Consider the following 12,519-nt stretch of genomic DNA (forward strand, 5'->3'; position numbering starts at 1 on the left):
GATTAAACACATTTGAAGACAGAGGATTGAATTCCCAAAATAAAATAATGAGAGGTGAATAAAGGCTGGAAAACCCCAAATAAATTTATCAAAATCATTGGTGCTTATTTAGGAGAATTTAAATTCTGATTGAAAAAATTGGTTTTGAGTCTTATATTTGCCTTTGCAGTGCTTCATTACAGTCACGGTAGTCTTAGAAGGATCCCATTATATTAATCCCTCCCTCCCAATTTGAAAAATTTCCGAATAGAGACTATTTCTCCTCTGTCTCTAGTAATGTTTTATGTCTTCTGTTTTTAATGAATTGGAGAGTTAAGATGAACAAAATTATTCCACTGATATGTAGTTTTTCCTACTGAAATAATTTTTTCTTAAAAATTTTCAACTCTTAGACTCATAATTTCACAGATTGGAAGATTTTATTAAATTACAGGTAGGATTTGTTTGATTCTGCTATTCAGTGAATATTTGTATGAAGAGATAATTATGCTACTGAGATTAAGAAATGTGTTCTATTTAAATCAATTGAGCTTTAAAATAAATTCAAATGGTAGGAAAGCATGGTGGTTTAGATCTGCTGTTTGTTCATGATAAAGTTAGATTTCACACAAGCATTGTTAAGGCTTACTATGAATGTTACTGAAGACGATGTGTGAGGTTTACTTAAATGCATTATTTTTAGCTGCTCTGTATTTGAAAGCCAAGTGATATATGTAGGTAACAAAAACTATTCATAGTGTTTTCTTATGTTGGAAGGAAGAGTAGTCACTGCAAGATGTGATTAATATTCGTGGCATAAAAGGGAGTTATTTTCAGGGTAAAGGAATTTGTGAAAAGATACTTGGTTAGACCAACATTCTCATTAACCTAATTTGCATTAAATATGCTACTGTGAATTGTAGTTATTGCTTTTCCATTTGAAAGGCATGCTTTGTTAACTTACTTTAAGAGCCTAGTTAAACTACATTTAAGTAATACCCTTTAATTCAGCAGTACCATATCAAGTTGAGGATCTATTATTACCAACTTTTTGAGTGTAGAGATTCATAAACCAGTTCTTGATTCCAGTGGATTTTCCTGATGAAGTAAGTTTGTTTGGCTGCTTTACATCTGGTCATTCTCAGATACTGAGAGCATTTGACTAATTCTTCAGTTAAATTTTACTCCTTTGTAAGAACAGAGGAAACTTAATTTCCCCTGTGACACAGCATGAGAAAGAACTGAAGGAGTCTTGAGGGTATCAGAAGAAAATACTTATGCCTTTGTTCTGATAGTACGAAGACTTTGAGGATCACTTGGTTTAATTATTTTTCAATTAAACTTCTTTATATATATAACTAAACTGAGCCTTTAAAATATGAGCTGTTAAAATATAAATTAATTAGCACATTTTCATACCAATTTTAAAATAATGAGACTGAAGACTGAATTTCTTTAATTTTCAGCATTAGTTATTACTTATTAGCAGTATTCTAGATATTCTAAAACAGAGGGATTTATTTCTTGCTGTGCTTTGTGCAAGAAAGAGGGAGGCACTTTTGTCAGCGGTGAGTCAGCTGTGAATGCTCAAGTGTTTGCATGTTCAGATAGATACATAAAGAAAGGATCTTATTTTTCTGTACTGCTGAGCATACCTAGCCATCATGGAACCTGGTGTTTGTGAATTATATGAACTAAATATTTGTAAAATTAGGTGTCTTCTTAGATATGTAATTGTTAATTTCAGTGATTAATTATTTGCACTTGTACTGTTTGATACTGGTTATTTTCAAAATAGTAATATCTGGAGGTATTGAATGTAAACCAAAGCCTCGCTCACCAGGCAGGGTTGTATGTCAACCCATTAATGCTGACCAATGTTGGATAAACCTAATGAAGACAGGGAGATGCAAATTCAAGCTGGACATGGTAATGGTCATAAAAATCTATACAAATACTCAACTGAGAACTTTTGCTGGAATGGTTTTGAGGATGACAATGATGGACATGCCAGGTACACAGTGTGTTTAGTATACAAGTACACTGCATACCTGATGAGCATACATGAAATGCAGGGAATTAGAAAAGCACTTTAGGTATAGAAAAAGCCATGGACAATAAATTTTACATGCCAGCTGGGAGATAATTAGGTCCCTCTTCTTTTATTGTTTGGCAAAGAAATATGGAAATTTCTATGCCTTTTTGCTGCTTATTCATTCTGTTTGCAAAACAGAATCTGGCTGATGGTTGCACTATTGAGTAACATTGCTGAAAGGCTGAACTCCAGTTAAGTTTTGGGACGCGCAAACAATGCAAAAGAAGCCAGTTTTGGGGACAGCCCATTACATGTTCAGATTTCGTATGCAGGATTAAGGGCATGATTCAGGAATTGCTGAAGGTATGAGTGACAATTCCATATTGAGAGCCAAATGGAAGTTAGATACTCAGTTGTTGCTAATGCCATTGAAAACTTCCTCTAGCACATTCATTTTCTGTTAGAGCTTGGTAAAAAATGAGCTGTTGTTTCTCAACTAACTGGTGGGCTAAATCCTACTGACTCAGAGGTGAGCTGCAATTCTCGGGATAAAATTTCATCTCCTTCAAGCAATATTTCAACGGGAGGTTTTCTTTATTGTTATTTTTGTTTTATTTTGTTTTTCCAGTAGAACCCCTGAAACACTTGTTTGTTCATAAACTGCATAGTCTGAGAAGGTGTATGTCCAATACTCTGCACCAGCACTATCTTTGCTTTCTGTTACTGTCAACCTTTAGCCATTATCTTGCAACCCTAATTTTTCATGTTTCCTCCATCACAGACCTTTTTTTTTTTTTTTTTTTTTTTTTTTTGTGTTTCTGGCATTTTTAGCTGTTTTTTATTCAGTGAATAAATTCTGTCATGGTACTGCAATAGAAATACTGCATCTAAAACAAAATAATAACCCAAGCTCCCCTATAGTAAAAGGAAGTTCCTACTGTCTTGGAGGAATGTGGTAAGAGGTTAGAATATCCTATAACTAAGATTATGTATGTATCTTAATTAGCCCTATTTAAGGTTTCTTTTAATTCAGTCACTTGTGCATATGCGCTGGAAGTCAGGGTTCAGTGCCTTTTTTTGATGACATGCTAGTCATACTAGTAGGCACTAGTTCGAAGAAGAAGAGAGAGTCTGGAGAATTTAGCTATCAGACAACAAGAAGTGTTTACTTGGTGTGTACAAACTGATTTTTAGGACATTTATTATCCATTTTAAAAGAGATTTTCATTTTGATAAGCAAAAGTCGGTCTACAGCACTTTCAAAGCTGTTCTTAAAAAATGCACTTTGTGAATACTGTACATATTCCTAGTATGTTGCCAGATTGGACTTTTCAATTAAAATCTTGCTTGTTGACATGGCATCTAGCATCTCCTCATTTAGTTTTGAATTTGTTGCACCTTTCAGTACTGTTTTGCAAATAAGAGATGAAAAGATCTTGCTATAGAACTTTGGCTTAAATCTGCTTAATATTGTGAATGCATGCAGCATTAAAATTATATGCTTGTTTGTTGAAGATGAGACATTGGTTGAATTTACTTCTGTAAGGTTGGGAACTTTGGAGAGACCTTGTTATTAAAAAAAAAATAAATGTGTGTTTTCTTTATTTTCTGTAGGAGATTTCCTCTCACAGTTCCGATTTGCTGATGAGAAAGAATGGGATAGAGAAAGCATGTGCCATAAGCAGGTAACAGAATTACCATTCAAATGAGTTTGTATGGATAGTTGCCTGGCAGAGAATACCTAGGCAGTTGTGCTTTCAGCAACAAATTGTGTAATACAGTAATAGTAATAGCACTCTTTATTCTGTATATTTTTATTAATCTGTCTCTGATGCTGGAGGCTCTTGGGTCTTGTCCTTTATTTATTTATTTCCTATTGAAGACTAATCAAAGCAGCAGGCAAGGTTTTTAAGTAACGCTGGAGGAAAAGAAGCAAATCCATACAGTGAAAGGAGAATAAGGAACTCACTGTGCTTTACTGATGTGTCAAGTCAGCCTGCCTTTTTCAGCAGTATTAAAGAGAAAATCGTTTAGAAAAATGACTATACCAAAACCTCTATGAATATTTTCATATTTGACAATGAAGCTTCTTCTAGTTCTTTCTAATTAATAGTGCATATCCTCTGATTGAAACTTAATCTCCAAAATGACTATGGGTCCGACTAGATTTTAGATTATTTGTATGTGGATTCTTTATGCTGGAATAAAAAGGGACAAAGCAATAGGAGTCAGCTGTTTTCTGTATCAGGATACTGGGAAGTGTCTTCATTTCTTCAGCTGCCTTCCTCACGTAAGTCACCTAAATTACTGCAAGATAAATGCTATTGTCTTCCAAGCTTTTCTTAAAATTGCTGCAAAACTGTACTTGAGTGTTTCTTGAAACATACATATGTATTAAAAAGTTCGCTATTTATTTCCTAAAATATTAACAATAATTATTGCCTGGGAAGTGATTTAAAGGTACATTAAAGTTGCAAAGTCAAATTAAAATCAGGAAATAAATCAAAGTGCAGTGATTTTTAAACCATCATATGTTTGTTCAGTGGGATACAGTCTTTCAATGACTGTGTATTTTTTTTTTCTTAGAAGTTTCTACTGCTTCTCGTGTGCAGGATGTCAGTGTCCAGAATATTAATTTCTTTATAATTTCCTCATAGGCTTCTCATTAGAGCATTTAGGTGATTTGAACACATGAATTCATTTCTGAATGACTAAAGCCATTGTGAGCAGAGTGAAGTTCACATTGCCCATGGTTTTCACAATGTTCTTCTGGCTGCCAGGGCTGAGACTGTGGAGTTCTGGAGCTGTTCTCACTCTCTGGCTCATTGTGAAGTGTGCTCTGGTGGGCACATTCTTCTGCCTCTGTCCCTACCACACTGGTGTCATTCACCCTGCCCCATCCAAATTAATTGTTTTAAACTGGTTCCTGTCTTTCACTGTTCTTACATTATTTTGAAATAGTTTACTGCACTAGTCACAATTGCCTGCCCTTCCTTTGATTTCTTATGTTAGACCAGAATCCTGGCACAAATGATTTCACAGCATTATCTATTTTTTCACATTGTCTCTGGTCATCAGCCTGTTACCTCCTTTTTGTTTCTGGCCCAACTTTCTTTTCCGTGAAAGCTGGATCCAGGTAATAGTAATTTGAATTTTTCAGCAAAAAATGACAATTCCAGCCACAAAATATGCCTCTGCTTGTTTTCTTGAACAAGTAAATACTTGTGCCATGAAGCATTTATAATTTGTTAAATGCTGCTTTGATCACTCTAGGGTTTATTTTTTATTGTTTGTTTTGTTTTTATTTAAACACCTCTTCCAGTGAACTGGATATTGAATTCCTTCTTCCATTATGTTATTTCTCAGAAGTCCTCTTTACCTTCATCCTCAGCCTTTCCTCCTTCTCCCCGTCTCCATTTCCACCTTCACTTGCAATGTTCATTCACATTAATCTTTTGCCAAGTATACTTAGCTCTTCCCAAATGCACTTAAATGTTTTCAATGATACTTGACTATTTACACTTTTTTTATGTTACTGGATTCATACAATATCCTTGTCCTTTGCAAATATGTAGAAACCATATTTGATCTTCAGTATCTGTCAAAAGAACTGTTTTTTTCCCTGAAGTTCTAGATCATTGCTGGGCAACAAGAATTGCATGTTGAAGACTTTTTGAGGTTACTTGTACTAGTGAATCGTCTTTGATGGTGCTCCCAAGTCCATTGTAGAATAAAATTGTTCGTAAAGAAGAAGAACACTAACCATCAGATAGTTGTTTGGACCTTTTACTCCATTACTGGATACCAGAACCAGAATTTGGATACAAGAAACTATTAAACCAACTGCATTGTTTCATTTTTTGATTTATTTATCTTTGTAAATATGCTATGAGAACATACTATGTTTTTGATGTTCATTCTTGCTGCGTGTGCAGGTGTCAGAAGCCATCCTGTTGACTGGCTTTTGGGAGGGAGCAGTGTGAATTCCTTTTGCGAAATCTCTTAGGATATGGCAGAAAACACTCTCTGCTAATTTATGAGTATTTGTAATTCTAAATGTCTGTGTCAGTGTCAGTCTATACCATATTAAGAGGGACAGTTTTTTGTCTCTTTAAGCTAGATCTGGTAGCAGCTTCTCTGCTTCCATGAAAATGAGAGTATGGACTGAACTTGAGCATTTTGCTTTCAGATTTTAAAACATGTAATGGATATCAAATTATCTTTTTCGTTAACGGTGAATGTGCTCAGAATATTCTGCTGTAATTTGAGCTTGAAATCCGTTTAAGTCTCCCAAAGTCTAGGGTTTTCTTTAAAAGCCTCAGATATTCCTGGTCCATTTTGTGTAAATTTGGTTTTAATAGTTTACAGCCGAAAAAGAAAAGGCCCAAGAGAACAAGTAACTTTGGTACCTGTCATGTTAGTAAGTGGCATTTCCACCTTTTACACAACTAGGCAGCAGTAGAGTATCATCTGTCTTGAATACCATTTTAGAAGTGGATGTAACTATAGTTGGTTGCTTTTTCAAGCATTGAAACATTTTAAAAGAGTGGGAAGTATAAAAAGGGCCATTTTGTTTAGGCAGTAAAACCAGTAGAGCTACACACAAGCAACGTAGTTTGATTGCTTAGAAAATAGTAGCAACTTATTAATGAATGGCGATTCCCTCTGTATAGCAAGCTTTACGGATTAAAGGATGTTTCAGCTGGAAAAGCCTGGTATGTCATTGTCAACTAGCAGAACTATTTCCTGCTTTGGATTTTGAAGGCATTGCCTAAGGAGCATTCTATATATACCTTGTTTCCAAGCCTTTAAGTGATTATTTATTTTCATTGTAGGTGTTTATATGGTAATTTAGCCAAGCTGCTTGTACATGTGTCAGTTAAAACTATGATTAAAGTCATTATTAGTTCATTTTTATTCTAATACAACCATACTATGTGTTGAATTATATTTCAGTTATCTGCACTTTCTGTTGACTGCCAGTCTTTGGCCCAGGCCCTTCAGGAATTACCTTTACATCTGAGGTTGAATGTAACTGCTGAACTTGTGCAGGTAATGCTGTGAACTTTCACAAGAAAATGCAAATATTTTAAGTGAAACAATCTATGCAAGAATGATTACTTTAAACTTGGTCTTCAAATGAAAGTACAATGTGTTGTATAAGTAAGTACATTTATTGAGACTGGGGTGTCAAATGGCAGGTAATGCAGGCTACCCTTCTATCAGCACTTACGCTTGTGTAAACAAAATGCTTCAATGTGCAGCACCTTAGATTTGAAGCCAGGTATTGGAGTGTTTGACATGGAATGTTTGCACTGGTTTTGTGTTTGCTCCTTTTGTTAGCAGCTCTTAAAAGCTTGCACCAAAACTTTGAAAGTGGTTTCATATTCTTTTCTCTTAATGATTTGTGATTTACGCTTCTACACAGCTAATATCAACATACATGTTTATTCCATCAATCAAACTTACATCTGTGTTAGAGTAGATAGAACCATCAATCAAACAGGTGAAGAAAATGTCATTTATGCTCTGGTGGAAAAAAAGAAAGAGCAACAATATTAGGAGAAAAAGTTTCTTCAGGCTGTGGGGAAAAAATAAGAGAACCAACGAGACTTCAATATTAAAATATTAAAACTAAATTCTTATTACATAAAAAAAAAAATCCATCTGCTTAAGCAAGGTGACCCTTACAGAGTAAGTTTTACTTCTGTTTGGAGTTGCATGAAATACTTCCGTGACACAACAGTGCTTTTTCTTAAGGGAGCTCAAAGAAATCTGCAAATTAATGCTACTTTCAAATACAGTTTTCTTCTTAAGAGTTCTAGTCATTGTTTTTGACTTTTGTCAGGCTTATAAAGTGTGTGTTATGACATCTAATTTTTGTCTTGGCATTCTGACCGGTGATGTGGTCATCAGATACAGCGCAGTGTTATTAATGCCAGGACATCCTGATAAAGGCAGGATCTGTGTTCCGCAGTTTATAAATAATGAGTGGCCACTTCTTGTTTCACTATGTGATAATGTTTTGTAATTTGGTTTCATTTTTCAAAATATACAGCTATATAGTGTAACTTTTGCTAAATGATTTTCAGCAACCTGTAGTATGGTTTGCTTTAAAGACTGGAATTTTGGAAGGAAGGCCTAACATGGGATAACGTTTCTAGCCAAATTCTGAATATCGACGGGATTTCATGAGAGAAGAATTAAACAAAAGTAACTCTCCAGGAAGTAAGTATTTGTGACACAACAGAACTTGCTAATTTAGCATACAATCTCATATTCGGATATAAGTGATAAAAAGAGTTTGTAGTTGCTTTTGTAAAAGTATCATTAGGGTAACGTTACTTTTACTTCTGAATTCAATTCTGCTGAAATTCATTGTACCCTCTTAAGGGGTCAACTGTAGGAAGCATGACTTACAATTCAAAATAGAATAGTAAAAAGGGAGTTAATCATCAGGAAGACTCGAGTCCTTTCTTGTACTCTTAGGCATCAACACCTGAAGAGCTCCCACAAATGAAATCTAAAATTATCAAAGATGGCAAGAAGACAGAGCTTCTGTTCCGACAGGCTCCAGCTCAAAGTGAAACAGTGTTGGTGTCCCATGCCACTTGTGATTCTGATGCTTCCTCAGAGCCTGGAAGTAAAAATGGTCCTAGGACAAGTGCAGCAGAACCATTTCAGAGAGGTCATCCACTATCAAAGCAAGAGAGTGACCGTTTGGATGAAGAACTAGATCTTCTCTTGAATCTAGATGCCTCCATTAGTAAAGAAAACATACCTGTGTCAGAAGCATTATCCTACAACATATCAACTGAGAAAGATTTGAAAATGGATTGTAAGGAAAAGGGTAAGATATCTTTTCTCCTCAGCATGTCCTTATTTAATTTCCGTTGCTCTCTGTTTTGGTGACATTTTGAATTTGTGATTGGCCAGTCAACAGTACTGCTGTTGTCATCTCTGTCATACTGCATTTATCTATCTGGGGCTATGTTCTGACACGTTTGTTTCTTTTGGATTTTATCATCTCCCCACTAAACTAAAGTTCCTTCTCCAGGACAGCATTGGTCTTATGAATCAGCAAAATTTTAAAATTAAAAAAAAAGTACTACTAGAGAATTTTAGTGAGAGGATGGTAAAGTGTGTAACATTATCAGCCCTTAATTCACTGTGCTGATAGCATACAAAAGAATTGACAGCTATTTCTGATGGCTTGTTATAAATGCTCTTTCCAAACTGTACTAGCATTGATTTTACAAAATTAAGTGTAGTATGGAAGCAAAATATATACAAATATTAGTACTTAAAAAAAATCGGCAACCTCTTTCTTTTGTTTGCCTTGCTGGAAGCTACACTGCAGTTTGTTTTGATGGAGGTGGCTTACTACTTGTCCCCAGTCCAACAGGCTGTAAAAGAATCTTTAGCATCTTCGATTTTTTGTGTATGATATTCTTGCTATCTTAAAATTAAGTCCAAGATGGCTGAACATGTAGGATGTCCCCACAAGCAATACAGCAAGCCTTGTTACTGAACACAATCTTGAAGTGCTCTTTCATTTCAGTGGTAGGTCATGCTTTCCACTCCAAAGCACAGCTTAAATTCTTAACAATGCCATCAGAATATGGAATCATACTGTAATATGTGCTGTAATAATTGTGCAGGGCAATCTGCTGTTGTGGCCTCCTGCTCTTCTCCTACATTAAAGTAACCTCTGCAGTGATGGGATTGCCAACAAATCGCAGTAGGGAGAATACTTACTGTCTGCTGCAAACGTGACCCTGTCTGCTTTGAAGCAGATGGAAGCCACATTGCTCTGGTTGAGTTTATTAAGGTGCCTCCTCTTTTGTATTGTTGCTACTAGTTTTGGACTCATTATTCTTCAAGAAAGAGAGATTTTGTTTAGAGTCAGTTGTGTAATAAAAAGCAAAATGATCTGGGATGAAGAGCTAGTATGGAATTGCCTCCAGATTTTCAAGTCTGTTCTTTTTCACTTTTCTAGACCCTTTAAAACTAGATAGGCCTAAAGAGAAGAGTACAGCATCCCAACAACAACAAAGTACATCTAAAACTGTTACTGAGGAAGAGCTTGAAGAGTGGCTGGACAGCATGATTTCCTGAAGCTCAGATTTTCTTCTGTGAATAACTGAATATAGCAAACGTTAAGTAGAAAGTTGAATCTTGCTTGATGTCTTTTTATGTTTCACTTTATTTTTCAGTATGCCAAAGGCCCAGCTTGCTTTGCTGGTACCTAAAATTCTGTGGAACCAAAATTTAGATGTGATTGAAAACTGTCTAAGACTAATATTCATAGAAGGGTCTAAAACTTGTGATGAAATTAGGATTTTCTTTGCTAAAGGTACAGGCTACAGTACACCCAAGAGAACAGTTATTTCAGCTTTTACTTGTTCTATGTAGTCCTTAAAAATAAAACTATGAATGATGAATGAATACATGTGTTTTTAGTCACTATCCTCACATTGTAGCACATTGTAGGAAAATGAGAAAGCCAATAGCAAACACAGTATTTGGTTCATAATACTTTATTGCAGTGGGCACTTTTTATTAGAAGGAAAAAAAACCCAAAAGCATAATCCTAGCAGCTTCTACTTGCAGGTGACCATTGATCATTGTTTGTTTTATTTTGGCCTAAGATTTAAATTGTATTCATTGTGATACAGTCTGTCTTTTAACAGCAGTATCTAATAAGCTGTCATTGAAGGTAGTGTATAAACAAACTTTAAGTGCAATTTCATACAGAAAGACAGAAAAGCAATACAGTTTATGGATCTGTTCACCTAGAACACTAACATAAATAAAAAGTTTGCATAGCTATGTCTACAGAGGTTTTAAGGCACTTAATGTTTCAAGGTTGACAAAGTGTTTGAAAATGTTTTCTTTTTAACTGCTTAAAGCTTTTGAAGCTGTATCTTAAAATACATTCACTAGCAAAACTGGGGGGGATAAATGGACAGCAGTTAGTTAAAGTATTTTTTTCCGAGGCATGGCCTCTGCTGTTCAAGTTCTTAAATGTCAAATATGCAATTAAGACACCTTTTAGCCCTTTCAACTGCACTGCCAAAGCATTAGGTTAATGAAGTGGTCAAAAAATTGCTATAATTTCAGACCATGTTTGAACTGGAAGGCTTAATCAGGCATAGCTTTCTCTCTTCCAGTGAAAATTCCAACAAAAGACCTGTTTCATATGTGGTAGGTACAAAAAGCCTATGAACTAGTGTCACATTTTATGTATGATGTCTTGAAGTTTAAAGACATTTAAAGTAAATACAAGATGTGAAATTACACCATGAAAAGAAAAGTAGTGGGGTTTTTTTTGTATCCTGGATTTTAACAGTTAGTTAATGAATAATTTGTTTTGTGGTATTAGCCAAGTTGATCCTCATACTGTTTCCGGAAGCAATCACCTGCTGGGAAAAAATCCCAACATCTTTCTTGGTACATCTTCCACACAAATGATTCCTGAAAAGGATAGAGAGTATTTGTTTTAACAGACTTGCTGCAGTTAGTTAGTGCTCTTTGACAAGAACAAGGTACTATGCCTATGGCTGTGGAGTAGAACTGTGAAAATATTAAAACTGAAAGGTTGTATATCAATCAAGAACGTTTGTAAAAGTAGTGTTCTGCACTTCTCTCAATTCAGTACTACTGAAATTTAAGCCCTATTAGAAAAACTGTGAAGGTGTAAATTAATCAGTCTGAGTTATATCAGAGCAAACCTGTACACAATCTGTACAGAGAAAATGTGGTTTAGTTTGCTTGGAAAACAGAAGTGTATGGTTCATTTGTAGTGTTTGTTTGCATAACAGCTTCTCATTTGAGATAGATACATAAGAAAATAAATAGGATTTAATTCTCTCTTATTTACACTTAGGACCTAACAACACTAAACACACATGCGTACATCCATGTACCTATCCATATATACACATATAGATGGATTTAGACTATAAATATAGTAACTTAGCTACTTAATCTTTTGGGGATAAACTACAACTGGTCTATTTCAGGGTTTTATTTCAGCGATGACAGTAAGGTAAACTAGTAGAGTTCTGACCCAGTTCAGTGCTGGGCAGAAGAGCACAGGGCTGCAGCCTTCCCCTCTCCCCTCCTTTCTTTTTTTTTTTTTTTGTTTAACCCTTCCTTTTATTTCACTTGCAGAAAACAATGAGGGAGGGTGGCATCGTCCCCACTCCCTTGTGGTACATCAGTTCCACCTGGTGGTTCTGAGCTACAAGGCTGCTACAAGCTACAGGGTAATTTCTTTTCTACTCACCTGGCCAGTATGCTCAGTTTCATCCTTGTTAATGAGGTACATTAAAAAGAATCTGAAAGAAGCACATGAAGAAAGCAGGTACTAAAGCAGAAAACAATATCTCTGCCTAACCTCTCCTAGCCTGGGGGCTATGTGAAGGAGATTATACCAGTCAGTGAAGTAATGATATTGCTTATGCTAAAGGAGAAAATTCTATCCTCCAGCACATCTCCTG

General features: G+C 35.4%; 2 protein-coding genes across 2 annotated transcripts in view; one reads left to right on the plus strand and one right to left on the minus strand.

Annotated features, from left to right (window-relative positions):
* Positions 1–1,522: 1,522 nt before the first annotated feature.
* AVEN (apoptosis, caspase activation inhibitor) lies at positions 1,523–10,132 on the plus strand (the record flags this gene model as incomplete). Its single annotated transcript, XM_010018341.1, has 5 exons — positions 1,523–1,629; positions 3,621–3,699; positions 6,971–7,066; positions 8,504–8,864; positions 10,014–10,132. Coding segments are annotated over 5 exons (762 nt in total), but the record flags the coding sequence as incomplete, so codon positions are not given.
* A 1,263-nt stretch (positions 10,133–11,395) lies between these two features.
* The window catches only part of RYR3 (ryanodine receptor 3), a gene marked incomplete at its 5' end in the record, with an annotated part of 77,796 nt that continues 76,672 nt past the window's right edge, over positions 11,396–12,519 (minus strand). Inside the window, 2 exons of the mRNA XM_010018342.1 lie at positions 11,396–11,491; positions 12,306–12,357. Of these exons, the coding sequence (XP_010016644.1) occupies positions 11,396–11,491; positions 12,306–12,357 (148 nt within the window). The remainder of the gene's footprint in view (positions 11,492–12,305; positions 12,358–12,519) is intronic.

This window comes from Nestor notabilis, unplaced genomic scaffold, assembly GCF_000696875.1.
Source record: "Nestor notabilis isolate BGI_N333 unplaced genomic scaffold, ASM69687v1 scaffold21767, whole genome shotgun sequence".
In the NCBI taxonomy this organism is placed as follows: domain Eukaryota; kingdom Metazoa; phylum Chordata; class Aves; order Psittaciformes; family Psittacidae; genus Nestor; species Nestor notabilis.